General features: G+C 41.4%; 1 protein-coding gene across 1 annotated transcript in view; it reads left to right on the plus strand.

Annotated features, from left to right (window-relative positions):
• Positions 1-22,085, plus strand: part of LOC113122091 (dynein heavy chain 11, axonemal) — a 34,644-nt gene that overhangs the window by 6,763 nt on the left and 5,796 nt on the right. The window contains exons 18-68 of the mRNA XM_026293049.1: positions 41-263; positions 387-503; positions 598-684; positions 771-929; positions 1,170-1,253; positions 1,382-1,540; positions 1,626-1,748; positions 1,969-2,091; positions 2,623-2,847; positions 2,936-3,027; positions 3,115-3,241; positions 3,343-3,495; positions 3,579-3,812; positions 4,431-4,562; positions 4,842-5,002; positions 5,100-5,256; positions 5,344-5,489; positions 5,593-5,709; positions 5,833-5,971; positions 6,083-6,175; positions 6,250-6,444; positions 6,524-6,601; positions 6,701-6,833; positions 6,964-7,091; positions 7,402-7,550; positions 7,746-7,896; positions 7,991-8,122; positions 8,334-8,507; positions 9,097-9,301; positions 9,540-9,705; positions 9,834-9,936; positions 10,051-10,290; positions 10,374-10,535; positions 10,624-10,817; positions 11,130-11,292; positions 11,742-11,865; positions 12,094-12,236; positions 12,934-13,095; positions 14,590-14,823; positions 14,990-15,136; positions 15,226-15,339; positions 15,444-15,587; positions 16,133-16,315; positions 16,419-16,520; positions 16,626-16,760; positions 17,959-18,132; positions 18,289-18,524; positions 18,667-18,789; positions 21,130-21,334; positions 21,472-21,636; positions 21,872-22,012. Coding sequence (XP_026148834.1) covers positions 41-263; positions 387-503; positions 598-684; positions 771-929; positions 1,170-1,253; positions 1,382-1,540; positions 1,626-1,748; positions 1,969-2,091; positions 2,623-2,847; positions 2,936-3,027; positions 3,115-3,241; positions 3,343-3,495; positions 3,579-3,812; positions 4,431-4,562; positions 4,842-5,002; positions 5,100-5,256; positions 5,344-5,489; positions 5,593-5,709; positions 5,833-5,971; positions 6,083-6,175; positions 6,250-6,444; positions 6,524-6,601; positions 6,701-6,833; positions 6,964-7,091; positions 7,402-7,550; positions 7,746-7,896; positions 7,991-8,122; positions 8,334-8,507; positions 9,097-9,301; positions 9,540-9,705; positions 9,834-9,936; positions 10,051-10,290; positions 10,374-10,535; positions 10,624-10,817; positions 11,130-11,292; positions 11,742-11,865; positions 12,094-12,236; positions 12,934-13,095; positions 14,590-14,823; positions 14,990-15,136; positions 15,226-15,339; positions 15,444-15,587; positions 16,133-16,315; positions 16,419-16,520; positions 16,626-16,760; positions 17,959-18,132; positions 18,289-18,524; positions 18,667-18,789; positions 21,130-21,334; positions 21,472-21,636; positions 21,872-22,012 — 7,756 coding nt within the window. The remainder of the gene's footprint in view (positions 1-40; positions 264-386; positions 504-597; positions 685-770; positions 930-1,169; positions 1,254-1,381; positions 1,541-1,625; positions 1,749-1,968; positions 2,092-2,622; positions 2,848-2,935; positions 3,028-3,114; positions 3,242-3,342; positions 3,496-3,578; positions 3,813-4,430; positions 4,563-4,841; positions 5,003-5,099; positions 5,257-5,343; positions 5,490-5,592; positions 5,710-5,832; positions 5,972-6,082; positions 6,176-6,249; positions 6,445-6,523; positions 6,602-6,700; positions 6,834-6,963; positions 7,092-7,401; positions 7,551-7,745; positions 7,897-7,990; positions 8,123-8,333; positions 8,508-9,096; positions 9,302-9,539; positions 9,706-9,833; positions 9,937-10,050; positions 10,291-10,373; positions 10,536-10,623; positions 10,818-11,129; positions 11,293-11,741; positions 11,866-12,093; positions 12,237-12,933; positions 13,096-14,589; positions 14,824-14,989; positions 15,137-15,225; positions 15,340-15,443; positions 15,588-16,132; positions 16,316-16,418; positions 16,521-16,625; positions 16,761-17,958; positions 18,133-18,288; positions 18,525-18,666; positions 18,790-21,129; positions 21,335-21,471; positions 21,637-21,871; positions 22,013-22,085) is intronic.

Below are 22,085 nucleotides of genomic sequence, written 5' to 3' on the forward strand. Positions count from 1 at the left end.
TAATATACGTTATTCTCACTATACATACTTTCACATTCAGTCTTGATGGGCTGCAGAAGTTTGTCCAAACCACCGTTGAAGGGCTTGGGCAGCGAGTGGCTAAGGGAGACCATCAAAGCTTGGTGGACGTTATGAGTCACCTGCTGGCTGTTAGAGACAGGCAGGCAGCCACAGACAGGATGTTTGAGCCTGTTAGAGACACAATAGTCCTCCTGGAACGATACGGTGTGACCATACCAGACCAAGTCTATTCTCAGATGGAGGTAAAGAATGCATTGTCATAGTGCTGTAATACTGCCATTTCCAAAATGTCTGAATGATACAGATTCATTTTGTTCTTATAGAATTAAAAAAAAAAAAAAAAATCAAAATAATTCTTTCCTTAGGAACTCCCTGAGAAATGGAGTGGGGCCAAAAAACTGGCCTTAAAAGTGAGGCATGAGGTGGCACCGATGCAGAATGCAGAAGTGTTGGTGTTACGAAGACGATGCATGGCATTTGAGGTCACAAATCACTTTTATGTCCAGAGAAAACATATATGCACAGCTGTTGTATTGTTACCCTATTGTAAAGATCATTGTGCTGCGTCTTTTTCAGGTGAAACAAAGCAAATTCCACCTGATGTTCAGAGCAACTGCACCCTTCAGTTACAAAGCAGTGCATCCCTACATAAGTCTGGAGAAAGTAATGACTTTAGTCATTGTTTGGTTATAGCAGTAAAGTAACACTGTATTGTACACAAAGAGTCACAGTCACATGTTGTTTCCTAGTCTGAAAAAGCAATCCGAGACATGGAGAAAGAAGTGGCAGAGCTTCAGGAATTCACAAACCTATTTGAAGTTACTATTCCTGACTATAGAGACATCAAGCTCTGCAGAAGAGAGATTACTGTCCTCAAAGAACTGTGGGACATTGTTGTGTTTGTGCGCGTAAGTAACTTCATTTTCATTGTAGACTTATATGTCACTCTTTCAGGAAAAGGTAATACAGCTGAAAAGTCTTGGCACCTGCCACAGTGACCCCAAAACTTGGTAACTTGACCAGATTGTCCTTTTAGAGGCTGTTACTGATGTTTTTTTTATTTTTTGAAATATCCTGTAGCCTCTAAATGTCCCTCACTGAGCACCCTCACCCCAGTGACCCCTCCACATGCATCTTTATCTGTGCAGAGCAGTGTGGCAAACTGGACAATGACCAAATGGAGGCAGATAAACGTGGACCAGATGGATGCAGAATTGAGGAGTTATGCCAAAGTGAGGTCACCAACAGTGCTACATCACACAAGCGCATCTCTCCTGCTGTCTTGCTGTCATGCACCATTGCTGTTTGTAACAGATGCCTCTAATAAATAATTATGTTTACCTACCTTCTGTTTGTGTAGGACATGCGGAAGCTTGACAAAGAGGCTCGAGTATGGGATGTGTATTGTGGGCTAGACCTTTATGTAAAGAACCTGTTGACGTCACTGCGGGCTGTGAGTCAGCTACAGAACCTGGCAATAAGAGAACGCCACTGGGTGCAGTTAATTAGAACAACACAGGTACGCAGATACATACAGTGGACCTCGATATAGGGCAGCATTTAAATTAATATGATGCATTATGACAATAATTCTTTTTAAATAGGTGGACTTTATTGTGACTGACAGTACCACCTTGGAAGACCTGTTGGATCTGCAACTCCACTTATTTGAAGACGAAGTTTGCAGCATAGTGGACAAGGCAGTCAAAGAAATGGCTATAGAGAAGGTTCTTTTTCACCTATAATGATCCATTATAAAATATAACATGCTGAGCTGCACATCATTTCTAGCAAAGTTTTATCAGTTTGCTATCTAGCATGTACATTATGCATTGTGATGAAGAACGGACACCGGAAGAGTTGTTTTTATGTAATTGTCCAGCAAACGTCTTGGCTATTATAAGCAACGTATTGCTAAATATGCTGTATCGCTGTTCTTTTTTTCAGGTTGTAACAGAAATAAGCCAAACATGGACCTCTGTGGAGCTTACATATGAAGATCACTACCAAACCTCTGTGCCTCTCCTCAAATGTGATGAGGGACTCATTGAAACTCTTGAGGATCATCAGGTAGCTATAAATCTAAAGTTACTGAAAGATATTTTATGTGTGACCTTATACCACAGAAAAATGCTCAATGGCTGTAAAGCACGAGAACTGTTGCTGGTGAGAAGCACTGATAGTTAAGTGATGAATAGATGAGACTGCAGAAAGGGGCTGTCCCATTGGATTGTCTAACAGCACAGCTGAGACTATAGAGGTCCCTATTGAGTCCTCAGATTTATAGCTACCATAGGACACAGGGCAGTTTTGCACCATGGCAGTCTTTGTACTTGTACACCAGATGCATTGGATGGTTACAGCCAGCAATTAGAAGTCTTGCTGCTTCAGTCCCTCAATCTTTGTGTAGACAGACTCTTTCCCTCCCCCACTTTTTTATGGCATTGCATGCTGATATGTTTGAACTTAAATTATATTCATGTGACTATACATGATAAATCTTTCTCTTAGCACAGATTGTACTGTAGTTTGGTTTATTAGAGTTTCACATTTGACAAAGTCCTTCAGATGATTTCATGTTCATGTCTCCTCATGCTCAAGGTTCAGCTCCAGGCCATCTTTCAGAGCAAGCATGTGGACCACTTCCTGCTACAGGTAATAGAACTACAAAAGCAGCTGACTGTAGCTGATTCTGTGTTGATGGTCTGGATGGAGGTCCAAAGGACGTGGGCCTACCTGGAAAGCATCTTCAAAGGCTGTGGTGACATCTGCCAACAGCTGCCTGTAGATGCACACAGATTCCAAGCTGTTGATGCAGAATTTCAGGTCTGCACCTGCCAATCATGTTGAAATGTCAAGCAGTTAAATTTGATTGTCGTCATCTTTGTAAATATGGGACTTTTGTTTCTTTCAGGAGTTAATGTTGGATAGCGCTCAAACCAAAAATGTCATTCACGCCACAAATAAACCTAATCTGTTTGAGAAGTTAGAAGATCTGCAGAAGAGGTTAATACTGATTCGATCTCACTTTCATTATATAGTTCGCAGATTGAAGTTCTGTGGTCACTATTCTTACACACTTCTCTTTAACAGACTTGCATTGTGTGAGAAAGCTCTTGCAGATTACCTGGAGACAAAGAGACTTGCCTTTCCACGATTCTACTTTATTTCATCTGCAGAGTTGTTGGACATTCTCTCTAAAGGGAGGCTTCCCAGAGAGGTACATTTGTTGAGTTTCCCTTTTCTTTTTGTTTCTGGTATTTATTCAGGGCCAGTATTTATTTCATTTCTCTTAAGAAATGTAACGACTGTGTTCTGCAGGTAACTGTCCACCTCTCAAAACTGTTCAGTAACATGTCGGATCTTGAATTTGCCAAAAATGAACAGCTGGCTAATCCTAAATTTGCGGTGGGTATGTACAGCAAAGAGAGGGAATATGTCCCCTTCCAGACTGAATGCTGCTGTTATGGGCCGGTAAGGTCACATTCAGTACTGAACAATATGACTTTGGTATTGCACACCTTAAAATAATTACTGATGGGAACACTTTGAATTAGGTTGAGGTATGGCTTACCTGTCTGGAGGAATCCATGAAGGAAAGTGTCAGGGGTCACCTGTCTGAGGCTGTGTGTGTATATGAGGACAGGCCCAGAGAACAGTGGATTCTGGACTTTCCTGCCCAAGTGGCTCTCACTGGATCTCAGATTGGGTGGAGCAATGATATGGAGCTTGTGTTTAAAAGGCTGGAGGAGGGATATGAGTCTGCACTGAAAGACTACAACAAGAAGCAGGTACCTAATATGTTTATGTATAAGCAGTTAACTGTTACCGTTTTTATGAATATGTACCTAATAGGTGCAAAGGACTTTTGGATTTATGTCAATTTTGTTACATCAGCAGTAAGTGTACAGTTGCATTTTACATATATAAGCATAGCACTCCATTAAACTGAATCTTGTGTAGTCATTAAGTGTTAACTGCTACAGGCGATGACATTTTCCTTACTGTCATCATAACCATAGTATTACTCTGTCAGAGCTGGGTTTCTGGAGCCTTGTGGTGGACTGTGCTCAGAGTTGTATTATCACTCTTGTCAGTTTCATCAGCAGTCTTTAAGGTTAGCGAGTCCTTGGCTGTCTCAGCTTCAATCTCTCTCAACCCTTAATCCACTGTTCTGCATTAATTGGATCTGCTGCCATATAGGATGTCCAAGGCATCTAGGGGTGTTTTAGTCAGAACGAGGGCTCAAAACTGCTACTTTTAATGTCTCTGAATACTGAGATAGAAAATTCAAACCGTGTTATATGAGATTGTTGCCCAGTCAGTCTTCTCAGTGAATTTAAAGTGGTTTGCTTATCTCAGTTTTTCTCTGTTGGCTTCAGCATTTCTTTGACTCTCTCTTCCTCTAGATCTCTCAGCTCAACTCTCTGATCAGCATGCTACTGACTGAGCTGAGCTCAGGAAACAGGCAGAAAATCATGACTATATGCACAATCGATGTCCATGCCAGAGATGTTGTTACCAGCCTTATTGCACAAAAGGTTAACACAGCTGAATCATACCCTATTGACTGTTTACTGCACTTTACTGAAACAGACAATGCACAAGGTAACAAAAGTCCAGTTTCCTTTTGCAAGCTGTATGTGGTAACAGGTACATCACATTCATATTAAATATACACTACCTATCCATATGTAGGCAAACACAAGAGTATTAACAGTATTATCTAGTTATGATCTGCCCACTGCTCATGTCTCAATGTACTGTAGCTCTTACTGTATGTTGAATTATTATTTGATGATTGTTGTCTGTGTTCTCAGGTCACCAGCTCACAGACCTTCCAGTGGCTTTCGCAGCTACGACACAGCTGGAATGAGCTGCATCACCACTGCTATGTTAACATCTGTGATGCTCAGTTCCTTTACTCTTATGAGTATCTTGGAAATACACCACGTCTAGTCATCACTCCGCTCACAGACCGGTAACTCCGCAGCTTCTCAGTGCTCATGGTTCATTTACTATTTCTATAGCATTGCTAAAAGTATTTGTACTTCTCTGTGCGCTACTGCCAAGTACAGGTGCTACATCACCCTGACTCAGGCACTCCACCTGACCATGAGCGGAGCCCCATCGGGCCCTGCTGGGACAGGGAAGACCGAAACCACTAAGGATCTTGGGAGAGCCATGGGCATCATGGTTTATATCTTCAACTGTTCTGAGCAGATGGACTACAAGGTGTGAACGGTTCATACTTACACCCTTTGCTCAGATTCAGTAAACGTGCATGTTTAGTTGGAAAATTAAATTTACCTTTATTTGTAGTCAATTGGAAATATCTACAAGGGTCTGGCCCAGACTGGAGCATGGGGTTGCTTTGATGAGTTCAATCGTATTGCTGTTGATGTTCTGTCAGTGGTAGCAGTGCAGGTCAAAACTATACAGGACGCCATTCGCTGTAAAAAGAAAAGGTGAGTAATTAGAGCTGTGTTTTTTTTAATGTTATAACAGCAGAAACTTTTTAAAAAAAATTTTTTTTAAATTTATTTTATTTATTTTTTTGCAACCTTTCAGGTTTTTATTCCTGGATAAGGAGATTCTCCTCAAGCCGTCTGTGGGGATTTTCATCACTATGAATCCTGGCTATGCAGGAAGGACGGAGCTCCCCGAGAACCTAAAGGCTCTTTTCAGGTAGGAAAGACATGATCACTTTGATGGCATTCACCTGTGTCCACAGGTCACTGCATCTCACAAGTTATAGTTTGCCTTTATTATGTGTAAAGTACAGTCTCTGCTGTCTGTGTCCTGCTCTAGACCCTGTGCCATGGTGGTGCCAGACACTGAGCTTATTTGTGAGATAATGCTGGTGGCAGAGGGCTTTCGTAGTGCTAAAACTTTATCCAGGAAGTTTGTCACTCTGTACACTCTCTGCAAAGAACTGCTCTCCAAGCAGGTAGGAGAAAAGCTCCAAGTAGCACTGCTCAATAAATTGTAGTATTTTGTCAGATATGATTTAAGGAAACTGTTTACACATCTCTCCTGTCTATCCTTATTTGTCTATTAGGACCACTATGACTGGGGTTTGCGTGCTGTCAAGTCTGTTCTGGTTGTGGCAGGGGCATTGAGAAGAAGGGACAAGACAAGACCAGAGGAGCAGGTGACTTACACATACATGTAGTTTCAGTCACAACCTTCTTGCCTTATGTAATCTAAGTGTTCTCAACGTCTCAGGTGCTAGTGCGTGCCCTGAGGGACTTCAACATGCCAAAGATTGTGACAGAGGATGTAGCTGTCTTCTTGGGATTACTGGGAGACCTATTCCCAGGACTAGAGGTGGAGAGAGAGAGAGACTGTGGATTTGAAAAGGCCATCCGGAAAACCACACTGGAGCTCCGACTTCAGCCGGAGGAGACATTTATTCTTAAGGTTTGACATGATACAGTTTATACTTGGTCAGTACTCAAAGAATGAAAGACTCTTAGTGTACAGATGTTTATTTTGTCAGGTGGTGCAGTTGGAGGAACTCATGGCAGTCCATCATTCCCTCTTTGTTGTTGGAAATGCAGGGACTGGCAAAAGTCAGGTAAGAGTTAGTTGTATGCCACCAATGTTGTGAACATAAATGCCCAAATTAGTTTCTCTTGCAATACTGGATGTCAAATGGTATTTATGTTTTAAACAGATATTGAGAGTTCTCCATAAAACCTATGTGAACTTGAAAAGGAAGCCTGTGTGGAATGACCTCAATCCAAAGGCCGTAGACAGAGATGAGTTGTTTGGCTTTATCCATCCTGCGACTCGGGAGTGGAAAGACGGTAAGCCGAGCTGCGTTTAAATAAGTTTAAACAAGAAACTATTCAAAATCAGGCAAAATCATAATCTGTATGAATAGTGCTCATACCTTCCAACCTCAGCAGTTGTTTGCCTCCCCAATCACTGTGTAAGGTTTGCTTTCATCACTGATGCGAGAGCAGGCAAACATCTCCCACCTAGGACCTAAGTGGATTGTGTTGGACGGAGACATTGATCCGATGTGGATTGAATCACTCAACACAGTGATGGATGACAACAAGGTACCTCCCTCCTCTTCACTCATACACTATTGTGCAACACATAGCAACCAATGTGGTAAAGATGGAAAAAGATGCTTCTTTCTCGCTCCTCCAGCAATCACCTGGAGTGTAAGTAGTTGGAGATCTTTTTCTGCGGCAATAAATCATGTCAATGTGATCTTGTACCTTTGAAATATTCTAAAGCAAGTCTGTCAAACCTGATGAGATATGAAGGTGTTTACCTTATTGTTTGGGTGGAGTCTTTTCTGTCATAATGACCATTCAGATGTTATTATATGTGAGAATAATAATACATCATACCATTTTACAGGTCCTGACTCTGGCTAGTAATGAACGTGTGTCACTTACTCCTTCCATGCGTCTGATATTTGAAATCAGTCATCTGAGGACAGCCACTCCAGCTACTGTGTCCAGAGCAGGAATCCTCTATGTTAATCAGCAAGATCTGGGCTGGAACCCGTGAGTCACATAGTTTGTATTGACACGGTGTCCAGAGCATTTTGGAGGTTTTTAGTATGATGCTGCTTTTGTATTATCTGCTTTCATGAAACTCTATAGAGTGCCTCCAATGACATTGTTCCTAGTATAAATTAGATCTGCTCAGCTATAATAATTATAATATAATATAAAATAATTCCTTGGATTGTTGGGCAGGTACGTTGCCAGTTGGATTGACCGACGAGAACGTCAGACAGAAAGGGCCCACCTTACCATACTATTTGAAAAGTATGTTCCTCGTTGTCTAGAGCAGATGAGAAACTCCTTCAAGACCATCACCCCCATCCCAGAGAACTCCATGGTGCAGGTAGAGACTCAAGCATGGACAGCGAACATACTTTTATATTTTTATGCCTATGCAGTGAGTAAATCATTGTAAAATGATTTTTTTGCTCCTTCAGACACTCTGCACTTTGCTAGACTGCCTTCTAACACCAGAAAATATTCCATCTGACTCTCCACGTGAGCTCTACGAAACCTACTTTATCTTTGCCTGCATCTGGGCTTTTGGTGGGGCCCTGTATCAAGACCAGGTATTACTTTGGCCTCATTTAAATGGATGACATTGAATATGGTCTAAAATTAAAATTTTGTCTTTTTTTCACTCCATATGACCAGTGTAAGGACAGCTTTCTCAGTTTCTCTTTTTCTCCAAGATGTAAATATAGATTAAAGTGCAACACAGTGCCTCTAATGAAATAATATAGTGAATACAGGATTTTCTATCTTCAATGATTTGTCCAGCTCCGTGACTTCCGGGTAGAGTTCAGTCAGTGGTGGACCAAAGAGATGAAGACAGTGAAGCTGCCAGCACAGGGAACAGTGTTTGACTATTACCTCGACCCTCAAACCAGACGGTTCCTGCCATGGAGTGATAGTGTACCTCCATTTGAAAGGGAGACTTGTACACCATTGTCGGTAAGAACCCATAAGATGGGAGAATAACTACAACCTTCAGGTAACTACAAAAACACGAACTTTTCAAAGCTGTCAGCCAAATGCACAAACTCAAAGAAGCAACCTTCTTAAAGAAAAATAACCAAAAATGAACAATGCAGTCATATTAAAAATGTATGTATGCCTCAGTGAACATAATAAGAGAGGGTAAAGTCACATCATGAGGTTATGCCAGGGGTGCAAGAATGGATGATAGGATTGCCACTGTGTCTGATTACCATCTACTACACCCCATACCAGACTGTGTGGGGGTGAAGGCATGAGCAACAAGGTTTGAGCTATCGCCCACACTCTATTGTCTTTCTTTATGCTCCTGCGTACAGCTGTGAATGCTCCAAAGGCTCTTGCTGAGCCATAATTAGTGGGGTTTTGTTCTGAGCAAATGATGCTATTATGACAGAATAGTTGTAGTGTACTGGGGAAATACAAGAAATTATAAATCACGCACAATTCAGTGAACACATGTCTGTCAATAAATCACACTCAAAGAAAGCCATAATAACCATGTATGTTTCTGTGCTCTGTCTTCCTGCTGTTTCTATGATTGTAGGCTGTTCTGGTACACACAGCAGAGACCGTGCGTCTCCAGTACTTCATGGACTTGTTGCTGGACAGGAGACAGCCTGTGATGCTTGTGGGGAGTGCTGGAGTGGGAAAGACTGTGCTTGTCAGGAACAAGTTAGACTGTCTGCCAGAGAATTACACAACTACAAAAGTATCCTTCAACTACTACACCACCTCGCTCATGCTGCAGAGTGAGTGAGATGGTTTTTCATTGTTCTCTGCTTGGGAATACCACACCAGTAAACTGCTGCACCCTCTGCTGGTGACGTTAAGGTTCAAAAGGGGCCGAGGGGCAGAAAAAGGGACATACAGCTTTTACAGCAGTCATTTCCCCTGTCATATGACATCCCCAACTTTCCAGCACTGTCTTATGTGTGTTAGATAACTGCACTTCAGTTGATAGTGTTTCTCTGTCACTGTCTCGTGTAGGGGTTCTTGAGCAGCAGCTCGAGAAGAGAGTGGGCAGAAGCTACTCTCCCGTAGGGAACAGAAGGCTGGTCTACTTTATAGACGATCTAAACATGCCAGCTTTTGACAGCTATGGAACAGTGCAGCCGCACACGCTTATACGGCAGCATCTGGATTATGGACACTGGTGAGAATATCCCACACAATTAGTACCTTTTCCATTTGTCTGCTGGTGGATAGTGTCACAACACATTGTACCAAGCTGTGTAGTGTTTTGTTGTTAAGTCAAACCTCCTTCCGTTTCGTGCTCTGTAGGTACGACAGACAGAAGCTGACTCTAAAAGAAATACACAATACCCAGTATGTTGTCTGTATGAATCCGACTGCTGGGAGCTTTGTCATCAACCCCAGGTTACAGGTATGTTTGATACTGAAATATGAGGTTTTTGAATGGAAGTTGCTCTGGAACTAACATCTTTTAATAATTAAAAGATAAACATTTTCACTTTGGTCGTACCTGTGTTTTCTACAGAGACACTTCTCAGTGTTCGCAGTGAACTTTCCTTCATCTGAGTCTCAGATGCTCATCTTCAGTCAAATCTTGTCTGGCCACCTGAAGCAGCAGATGTTCAGTTTGCTAGTTCAGAGAAGCATTGAAGCTGTAGTCCAGGCTGCAATAATGCTTCATGAACGGATGGTTCACAGCTTTCTGCCAACAGCCATCAAGTTTCACTATACATTCAATCTGCGAGACCTGTCTAACGTCTTTCAGGTAATGCTGAGCAAGCTTCAAGTTTTACAGTTAGACCTTTGAGTGAAAAATGAAATATTAATGTAAATATTGGTGTTATTTAGGGGATTCTCTTTGTTAGGCCTGAGAGTGTGAAAGAGAGCGCTGACCTGGCACTACTGTGGCTCCATGAGTCCAGCAGGGTGTACTCAGACAGACTGGTAGATGTCAAGGACCTGCAGCTCTTCCGGAAGCTCCAGATGGAGACCGTGCATGAATGCTTTGAGGTGCAATGCAGATTCTGATTAAGTGTACTTACATATCTCAGCACTGACTGAAAGGTTTTAATGAATTATTATGCTTGCCCTCATCCAGGGACTGGAGGACACAAAGCTGACAAAGCAACCCCTCCTCTATTGCCACTTTGCCCAAATGGGAGAGGAAACCTCCTATAGCCCTGTCACAAACTGGTCTGTGCTCAGGTCCGTCCTCACAGATGCACTGGAAAGCTACAATGAGCTCAATGCAGCCATGAATCTGGTGCTGTTTGAAGACGCCATGCAGCATGTGTAAGTGCACCGTAGCTGCTTCACATCTAATTATAGTAATTGTACTGACCATATTTGAAATAAGTTATTTTGATAAGTCAAAGACACTGATGGCACATCAGACAGAATGTAAAGGTAATAAGAAAATAATACAGACCTTCATGAAATATAAGATGAAAGGGAAGTTAAAATTATGCCAAGTATAGAGTTGTGTTAAAAGGCTCCTTACTGTTTTTTGGACAGTACATTTTAAGATTTAAAGACGTTCTGTGTACATATGAATATTTGAGAGCTGCATCTATTGAGTAGCATAATGAGCGTTGTTGTTACCAGCTGTCGCATCAGTCGCATTTTGGAGTTTCCAAGGGGTCATGCCTTACTGGTTGGCGTCGGGGGCAGTGGGAAACAGAGCCTGACTCGTCTGGCTGCCTACATGTCCTCTGTGGAAGTCTTCCAAATCACTCTGAGCAAGGGTTACAGTGTCCAGGACCTCAAGGTAAATATTAATGTCTCAAGTAGGCTACAGCCAAGCAAATCCAGTATAACAGTATAAGTTCATAAAATATGCTCCTCTGAAAAAGTGTAACCATAAAATGAGCTGCTTGTAATTACAAATTATGGAAATTACATTGGTATTATGCAAAATGTGAATAATTCACTTGGGTTCTTAAAGAAATCTCTAGATCAATTTTCCCTCTTCCTAAGTCCAGGATATTGATGAATTCAATTTTGTTCAGCTTCGCTACCGATGCAGGCAATAATTGTCAAACACTATTAAAAGCCACTGTGAAATATTTCAATATCTCAGTGATGAAGCAGGTTTCTTGTTTAAAAGGCTTTATCATGGGACGTGTGCTAACTCATTGATTTTTGTTTGACAACTTGAAATTGTCAGGAACATAAACCAGTAGATGTCCATTCATGGCATGTGTGGTTTTTATTCAGATGGATCTGGCCAGCCTGTTTCTAAAGACTGGAGTGAAGAACCAGCGTATGGCTTTGCTTCTGACGGATGCACAGATACCCGATGAGGAGTTTCTGGTCATTATTAATGACTTACTGGCATCAGGTCAGATTGAAACTCCTTAGCAGTCATACTGTGTTCCAGCTGTGTCTGCATCAAAGCACGCATGTGGTTGTATGTTATTGCCATGTTGTGTGACTACATTTCTAAATGTACCTCACCAGTTGTAAAAAATTATTCAGCCTTAAATAATTCTGAAATTCTATCGTTCGACATGAGTGACTATTGATTACTGCAGCTTGTCCGTGACTATGACTGTGCTTGTTCTTCTAGGAGAAATTCCTCAGCTCTTCAGCGAGGAGGAGATTGAAGGTATTGTGTCGACGGTGAGAGTTGAGGTCCGAGACCTTGGACTTCTGGACACAAGGGAGAACTGCTGGAGGTTCTTTACTGATAGAGTCCGACTACAGCTCACGGTCTAGTCTTTGAAATCCCTTCTACTACTTTCTGTTATTGTTCACTAGTGCTTCTAACTTTATCAGTCTGAATATGCTGTTATTTCATTGTATACAGGTTTTGTCTTGTTGCAGACATATTAATTATAACCATCCTACTAAACAGCAGAATAACAATTTTATTCTATTGTTTTAAAGAATAATTCAGAAACAGATGTATGCTTCACATCAGTTAGGTTGTAAAGTGGAGAACAGCACACATTATACATTTTTAAAAGAACTTGGATGCACAGCTGCAGCAAGAAATTGTGAAAATCGTAAAACCTGCAATCATGTTTTAGCTAAGCAGTGAAAAGCACATATGCTGGATAATATTGACCCACTGAAGTAACAGAGCCAGCAAACTGGGGGGTTAAAATGAAGTAAATTCTTGTCTCGGTACACATGTATGCCGTCCAGCTTATCTTTTGCGCCAGGGCCCCTGGTAGCGTCAGCGTCTGCTCCATCCAACTGGGAATGTTGCTCCCTATCCACGTGCCAAGGTGATGAAAGTGGGGGCACAAAAGGCTGCCAGTTATGGCTTTCCCTTTTGGACACATCTACGACATCTACCTGTGTTGATTTCCACTGTGTGCACTTGACTGTATCTTGTCATGTTCAGGTCTGGGGATGTTCTGTATGTATTCACACGTGTTTGTGTGCGTTTTCTTTTTTGTAGGTGGTCCTGTGTCTGTCTCCTGTGGGCAATACCCTTCACGTTAGGGCCCGTCGATTCCCAGCCCTTGTCCAATGCACCACCATCGACTGGTTCCATCCTTGGACTTCAGAAGCTCTGCAGTCGGTCAGCTACAAGTTCATCCAAGAGATTGAAGACATCGAGGTCAGGCCTTTGAGCTGAAGTATTTCGTCTCATTGCTGTCTCCCTAATATTCAGACTGAAAGAAATCATGATTTTCTTGGCCTTCTGTCTTTCACCACATGTGAACTATGTGATATTACTACAAATAACAATATCAGCTGACAGAGATGCATCTGTGGGTGTGACATACAATATCCTCCCTATGTTTGCCTTATTCCAGGCTGAGTTAGACTGTAATGAACACCTTCTAATTACTACAGTGCAGCTGGATTAACTTTTCCATAGATCCCTCATCATTAGTTCTCTGCTGCCGTACTGACAAATGGCTGAACACATGCCTGGAGAGTCACAGTAAGTGCAGGCATATCATTGTTTTCCATCATAGCAGTGGAACGATCACAAACCAGGATCATTTGTGTTAATGAGAGAAAAGTGATTAAGCACATAACGACCCTCTAAGGAGGCACAGCTGTCACAACCAGGAAGCATCACCGCATAGGTGAACACGTGCCAGACTTTTGGTTTCCGCTCTTTGTCTCTGTACATCTGTCCATGTGTGGCTGTTCATGTGCAGAAAAAGTGTTTTGTCATAGTAGTTGCTCTAGGATGCAAATGAAAACTAATAAAGGCGACTTAAACACTGATGTTGTTAGGGATGGGAGTTGGGGATGTATAATATCCGCGTTGGGGTAGTAGTAAGTTGTATTAGCAAGAGCATACTTGGAGCAGGCATTATAAGATAAAATAAATAATACAGTTTTGTCGAGGCTGAAAGGACTGTGTTAGTTCAAGTTAATGTGCATTAATAACAAAATATTTTGAAAAGTTATATATAATGTCATTAATGATTGTTTATCTTCTGAAAAGAGGCAGGAATCCAAATAATGAAATTATAATTTATTTACACTTAGAAATGCACAGCCCAATAATAGTTACACAAGGCTAATCAATTAGAACATTTTTCCCCGTTTCAGGTGACCGCAACATGCTTTGTCAAAAAGCATAATGTCAGATCTTAATTAATAATGATTTTTTTTCCTGCTGGTTTCATGATCATTAACAATGGCTTGTTGTGAGTTATGGTTAGGTTTGATCCTTCTATTCTCTGCTCATTTGTTTTTGCTTTAATTGATCGCTAACTGTGTGATTAATGGAGGTTGTGTGCCATTGAGCACCATATGATGAATACCTAGTTGCAGCCGCTGAAGACAGTGTTTAGAAAGTTGGAGGACATCAGAGATAATGTAAACATTGTGCATGTTTTACACATTGCATGTCAGTGGTCTAAACACATTATTTTCCCAGAGGTTTCAAAGCCTAATCATTCCTGCTAGCTGCACCTAAATTTCAGATTGAGTAAGTCAGGGCCAGCCAAGTAAGGTGGCAAAACTTGTAGATGAATTCAAAATTTATGAAGATAATATTTCAGTCCCCATCAGGTTGGGGATGTTAAACTCTACTCAATCCAGCTCGCCCTGTTCTCCCCTCTCCCCCCTTGTCTGCTTATTTTTACAGCCTGCCGTCCAGGAATCCATCAGTCTTTTCATGGCCTATGTTCACACCAGTGTCAACCAGGCAAGTGAAAAATACCAGCGCAATGAGAAGAGGTACAATTACACCACCCCCAAGAGCTTTCTCCAGCAAATCACCCTGTACAGAAACCTTCTGGAGAAGAGTCGGGCTCAGCTCCAGCACAAGATGAACCGGTTTAACAGTGGCCTTCAAAAACTCCAAACCACAGCTGCTCAGGTAAATGTCTGTTATCTGGAGAGTGGGCCAATATCAGGGTTTAGAGTACAAGGTTGAGGTAGGGAAATTAAGAATAGTGTTAGTCTTTGTTTTAAACAGTTAAAGTCAGGGAACCCCACCCCCACCCCCACCCCAAGAATGTGTGCAATCATTTTCTCTGTTTCAGGTTGAGCATCTAAAAGCCAAATTGGCATCCCAAGAATCTGAGCTGACCTTTAAAAATCAGAGCATTGAAGCTCTAATTGCAAAGATTGGACTGCAGACTCAAAGGGTTAGCAACAAGAGGGAGGCTGCTGATATCGAGGCACAAAAGGTGAGCTATCCTGCCACATATTGGTCTCCATATACTTTTTTGCTCTTCATATCGCACTATGTCATATTTACTGCGTTGCTTTTATAAAGGTGGCCATCATCCAGGCAGAAGTCTCCGCCAAACAGAAGGACTGTGAAAATGACCTAGCCAAGGCAGAGCCGTCACTGACAGCTGCCACAGCAGCACTGGATACACTCAACAAGGTGCTTCATTTCATAAAACAAAACTCAATCAAATATCTACTTGTTCTAAATATATATATTGTTTTTTAACTAAACAATTACAATTGTTTGTTTGTTTTTTTTAGATGAATCTCACTGAGCTGAAGGCCTTTCCAAACCCTCCAGTGGCAGTGATCAATGTAGCAGCAGCTGTGATGGTTCTGCTAGCTCCCCGCGGTCGAGTACCTAAGGATCGGAGCTGGAAGGCGGCACGGGCCTTCATGGGCAAGGTTAAGCTGTCACTGTGTCAATCACATCTGCCTGATTAATGCCAATCTAATTTGTGTGTGGGCCTTGACCCTGGCCCTGCTCAGCATGTAATGCTCACATTACAGCTGGATGGCTCCATGAATATGCTCACTCACTAGCAGAGCACATATGTCAACCGGTCTCTCAACCCCAAGTGGTCATTAATGAAAGTGTGGCCATAAAAGCTTGTATTTAGTTTGTTTTTAAAAAAAGAAAAGTAGTAAAATTTAGTATGAAATGGAAGTAATTCATTTTCATTTTAAACTTTTAGTATTGGTCCACCCCAAGTCTTCTCATACATTTCACAGACATTATTTAATTTGTGTGCAGTTTGAAAGAGAGGAAACCTAATTATAATCCTCATTTGGGACTCTGCTGTAAATATTAACATAGAGCTGTGTCAAGTTGTTTTGATTTGTGACATTGCCTGTATGTGTCTTCATTTTTAGATTTTATTAGGGAGTAAATATTTTGTAACTGCACTGCCGTGGGAATATTAATGTAGTTTTGTGTGTATGTGGGTCAGGTGGATGATTTCTTGCAGGCCTTAGTGTCATATGACAAGGAGCACATTCCTGAGTCCTGTTTGTCTGTGGTGAAACAAAAGTATCTGACAAACCCAGAGTTTCATCCTGATCTTGTTCGGACCAAATCGACAGCTGCAGCTGGTCTCTGTGCTTGGATTATTAACATTGTTAGATACTACGAGGTCAGATACTACGTCTTCAGATAAGTTATAGTTAAAACAATGTTTATACAGTTTCTTAATGTGGAACCCGATTTCATAATTTATTTATTTATTTTTTCCCCAGATATATTGTGAGGTCATCCCAAAGAGGCATGCACTGTCACATGCTAATACAGAGCTAGATATGGCAACAGCCAAACTGTTGGCAGTTAAAAAGAAATTGGCAGTGAGTACAATGTGATTATTATACATTCTGAAGTCATTTATTCAACAAGATGAATTTTTGTACTGGTGTATAATTTCCACGGTTTCCTTTGGATTGTTTGTCCAGGATCTTGATGCCAGCCTCCAGAACCTAACAGCTCAGTTTGAAAGGGCTACAGCTGAGAAAATCAGTTGTCAGGAGGAGGTGTCGCGTACCATCCAGACCATCAAACTGGCCAACCGTCTAGTCAAGGGCTTAGAGGTAAACAAGGAGAGATAGAGGAGTTTGGTGTCACAGGGCTGACCTGGCATAAAGTAAATTGTCAATTTGCTGGAAGCATGCATGGAGACACACTGGTAATCGAATTGCATCAGTAATCTGGACTAGAAGTGGTTATGTCCTGGCAGGACAGCCTGACAGTTGTGTGCGTAGATCAGGCAAAGGGAGATTTTACAGCCTGGCCCAGCAGCATACTGGGAACTTGTGAGACAGGTAGAGAGGGCTGGACCACAGAAATGCATGACTGAACTGGGCAACTGGCTGGTTGAACAGATTCCAAATGCAGAAAGGAAGAGAGTTGGCAAGAATGCGACATTTACACTGTTTTCAATCGGTGTAATAGACAGGTTGTATATATACACTGAATATCTATGTATTTAAAGTACTGATAAACTGCAACAATCTGAAAAGTCCCACTAATAAATGACCAAGTGGGGCTTATGTAGTGTGTTTACATATGTAGTAGGTGTTTGCCTAATTTGTGGAGTTCATCTCTTTAATATTCCTGTGCATGGCTTTTTCAGGCTACCGTATCTATTACCTTCATGGATGCTAATATGAAATAAAAGATGGCCATTTCAATGTCCATTTTGTAAGTTCGACTTTCTTATTGCAGGAAATAAATGTGGTTTCCATGGAACAGCTTGGCTTTTAAGCATATCAAGATAAATGTTTTGTCTTTATGGCATTGACCTGGAAGCAATAGTGTTCAGACTAATAAATCAGACCGTCTATATTTAATCATTAACTTACCTCAAAGCCTCAACAGCTGTTGGAAATTAACGGTAGCTCACCCCAGACTGAGTGATATTACAGGCAATCCATAATACATTAGAGTAAAATTATAGTGATTTTTAACTGTCTGAAAATTTATTATGTGACATATTCTAGATCCTCAGCCTCTTGTAAGAAAATGCCAAGTATGATTTATTGTTGTAGCACTGTCACAGTCATAGTATTGAAGGTTTAAATGAATGCTAAATTGATGCTGAGTGAATCTACAGCCTGACTTCCAACCGTATTTTAAGAAAAATATATCTGTATGCTCTTCTGCTCACATTCCCTTAGTTTGCAAAAGAAATGGATTGGGAAAGTTACACTGATGGTTAAACATTATCTGTGTGTGTTTCTGCATGTTTTTAAAATTATGCTGAAACCACCTGGTCTTTGTGTCTTGCAGTCAGAGAAGGAGCGCTGGTCCCAAGCAGTCGTGCAATATGCAAAGCAACAGAAAAGCCTGTGTGGTGATGTCCTCCTCACTTCAGCCTTTGTCTCTTACATGGGTTATTTTACCAGGCAGTATCGTGTGGAGCTCCTGAACAACACATGGATCCCTTTTCTTCAGTCTCAGAAGGTGAGATCAGTTCTACAACAGATTTTGTATTGTTTAAAGAGTTGTTTAGAAAGTGAAAATTTCTCTCTACAAACATTCACACTAAATTCTGACAACTGAAGCTCATTGTGCCCGTGCTCCAACATGGGTGACGTCATTCCTTGGTTTCTGTTCCAGGTCTCTGTACCCTTGACAGACGGCCTGGATCCAATCCTCATGATTACAGATGATGCCACTGTGGCTGCCTGGCAAAACCAGGGCTTGCCAAATGATAGGATGTCCACTGAGAATGCTGCCATCCTGACCACCAGTGAGCGTTGGCCACTCATCGTTGACCCACAGCAGCAGGGCATCAAGTGGATCCGAAACCGAATAGGGTCGGAGCTGAGGGTGGTGCAGCTGGGACAGAAAGGGTGAGAAACGGAGTCTGTTTGCAACCACGGCGTCTCCTTTTACCATGTCATGGTGTTTATACACCATAAGATTCTGCATTTTAAAATACATTTGGTTTTTCTGTTTTGTTTTTAATTAATGCTGGTGCTTGTGATTCTGCAGGTACCTGGATGTGATCGAACAAGCTCTTGTTTGTGGTGAAAAAGTTCTGATAGAGAATCTGCCAGAAAAGGTCGACCCAGTCCTGGAGCCTCTACTCAGCAGGAGCACTATTAAAAAAGGAAGGTTGGTACTGAAACCACAATATCATATTTACACTGTTGGACAAGGACAAAACATTCATGAAGCACCAGATCAGCGTCTTAATACTAACTGCTGTATTGCACACCAAAACATTTTAAATCAATGTATAGTTTTTATATCCTTGTTAATACACAAATCAATAAGGCTGCAAGTCATCACAATGTGTCTGCGGTGCGAGACAATAGGAGCAGATTTACCAGATGGTTGAATATCACTGAGCATTGAAACACCAGTAAGACATGACTGAATGCATTATTATTGCCCACTCCTTAGATTATAAATGAATTTGCGGTGCGTGTTCTGAATCCCTGAGGCCAACGTATCGATTGGCCCCTCAAGTCTAGTGATAGATGTATATTTGTGTGTTCATATTCTTTAGGTGTGATGAATATTGAACAGCTGAGCCTCAGTGTAAAAGCTGCATTGACGAGAATCATGGTTATGTATAAGGACTCCTGTCTCCCACAGAAAGCTGGCATGCATTGCACTAAATTCAGTGGTCTTCCATCATTATGGCAAAGCCAATACAGCTTCAGTAATTTCATACTCCTGATAGGTGGTTCATTGGTGTTAGTCTGCATTCATTTACTATTTAGAAACACAATAATAATGTTGAGCTTTACGCTGACTAAGGTAACTGCATGTGGATTATCATAAATCACAACTTGATGTTAATTGTCAGTCACATATGGGTTTTTTTGTTTTTTTTTTTGTGGTTATTTAATTAGAAATAACGTTTTGCCTGCACTTGACATAACTCGACTTGCTGTGCAAACTGGCATTTGTTTGAAACAGCCTGTATTTGGTAAATCTATCTGGTTTCAGATCTTCTACCCACTGTAACCCACAGTGCCACCAAAATAGCTGCTATGTAATTATCTTTGTTCTATTACCGGTTACCCTCAACAAGCAAAATCTTGAAGATTTCCTAAAATCAACCACCAGCCAATAAATGGAAATGCCCTAACACTGACATAATCTGCTCACCTCCACCTCAAAACTGTTTCTATCCTTCATGCACTGATCTACGTATGACCATCAGTATTGAGCATCTTGGAGCATGTTCATTGAGCTTCTTCTGAAATCCTGTCTGCCCAGGCGTAACAATTCATCATAGTAAATCTGATTATAAGTTTATCCCTTGTAGATGACCCACGCACTTGTTTCTGTCGATGATTAATACAACCTGCTGGGGCAGCCATGATGGATCTGGTAGGGCTCCACAGCTGAAGTTCATTAATAATTGGAATGTTGTAGAGTGTGAAGTAATGAATACTAATTATTCCTTTCATGGCTGACGGAAGACTACAAGCCAATCCATCAGCAAGGACTTTAATTTGGTGGAGTAATGGTTCTATCAATAGTACATTAATTCTGGCTTGTGAAGATATAGAGTTGAACCAGACCCAGGCCATGAGGAACCTGTGCTGTAAAATTGGGGCCTTGCCTGACATCCAAGGGGTAATTAGAGAAAAATGAAATGCCACCAGGTTCGTCAAGCCTGTGCTAATTTAATTGAAATGCAGGAACAGATAAATATTGGCTGCTGTGATGATAATCTTTCATATTTATTCAAGCTTATTTGTCTATGGTATAATTGACATTTCCAGCCAGTGTGAAGTTCATTTCTCTGAAGTTGTAGCACATGAAAGTGAGAGGTCAATGGATTCAGGTGCATCAGGAGAGAAGGTAGCTTTGAAAATAAGTTTGGTACTTTCAGAGTTCAGTCCTCCTCAACTTCAGCCTTCTCATCATTGTCTTCTTTCTGGCTAAGTGATTTTGAAATCACCTGCATTGTTCAACTGAAAGCACAGTAGATAATGATATAATCATCATATAATCAACATTTACTAGTCACTTTCTCACTTGGAAAATTAATGTAATAACTTTTAGATGGAAAGGCACCACCTCAGGCAAAATTAATGAAAAAATGCTTTTGCAGTTTTTAGTCTTAGCAGACAGAAGAAGTGGTGCATGAATAGAAAGGTCTAATTGTTGACCCCACCTCAAAGCCCCACTTACGGTTTTTCTGCAGCTTTTAACAGATTAGTTTGCTCTGTTTTATTGGAGGTTTATTTGATGTGAGTCTTCTCAGTCTTGCTGCCTTAAACATGAAGCACGAATGCTGATTTCTTGAAGATATAAACCATGTGATATAGAAACATTTGTCAAGTGGCTCTAAAGTTTCAGTCAGTCTCAAAGTTTTGCCGTGTTTTAAAGTGCACTTTCCGTTCTGCAGCAGCTGCACAGGCTTATAAATAAAAACCACACTGCTAAGTCAAGTCCTTTTTGACTAATAATAAAGTGCTTTCTGTTTTCCAGGTACATTCGGATTGGGAACAAGGATTGTGAATACAACAGTAACTTTCAGCTGATTATGCACAGCAAGTTAGCCAATCCCCATTTCCCTCCTGAGCTACAGGCCCAGACCACACTCATCAACTTCACAGTGACTCCTGTGGGCCTCGAAGAGCAGCTTCTGGGACAAGTAGTGTCCCGGGAAAGGCCCGACCTGGAGGCACTAAAGGTGAACACGTTAAGCGTTTTTATGACTGGTGTAGCCTGTTAAACCTACCCTTATTCTAGAGATTTTAAATGCGCTCTATAGTACGTAATATGTGATAGAAAAGTCCATCAGTCTGAATTGTTTGGATGTTGTCAAAGATGGAGCTGACCACACAACAGAATCTCTTCAAGATTGAGCTCAAGAGGTTGGAGGACGAGCTGTTGAGTCGCCTCTCTGCAGCAGACGGTAATTTTCTGGGTGATATTTCTCTGGTGGAGCAACTTGAGACCACCAAGACCACGGCTGCTCACATTCAGTGCAAGGTGAGGTTATTAAACCAACAGAGGCCTTTCGATTACCGGACTTTACTTGACTAACGTAGGTTTCTCCTCTTTTTTTCTTTTTGTTTTATTGTCGCTCAAGTGTTTTTGGATGTCACCCACCACCAAGGCCTCATTTTATTGTATCACATGCAAATGCAGTTACAGATATGTGTGAGAGGGTTTTTGAGCATGACTAAGAGCCTAATAGCTCATTTTGTGCAATTGGAACACACAGGTGGTGGAAGCCAGAGAGAACGAGACAAAGATCAACGAGGCTCGAGAACTATACCGCCCCGCGGCCGAGAGAGCCTCGCTCCTCTTCTTCATCATCAGTGACCTCAGCAAAATTAACCCCATGTACCAGTTTTCTCTCAAGGTGAAACCTTTAGCACTGAAGTGCTCTCAGGCAACTCACATCTTTTGGACAGTATTTTGAACAATACTTGATC

This window comes from Mastacembelus armatus, chromosome 16 (assembly GCF_900324485.2).
Source record: "Mastacembelus armatus chromosome 16, fMasArm1.2, whole genome shotgun sequence".
Taxonomy (NCBI): Eukaryota; Metazoa; Chordata; class Actinopteri; order Synbranchiformes; family Mastacembelidae; genus Mastacembelus; species Mastacembelus armatus.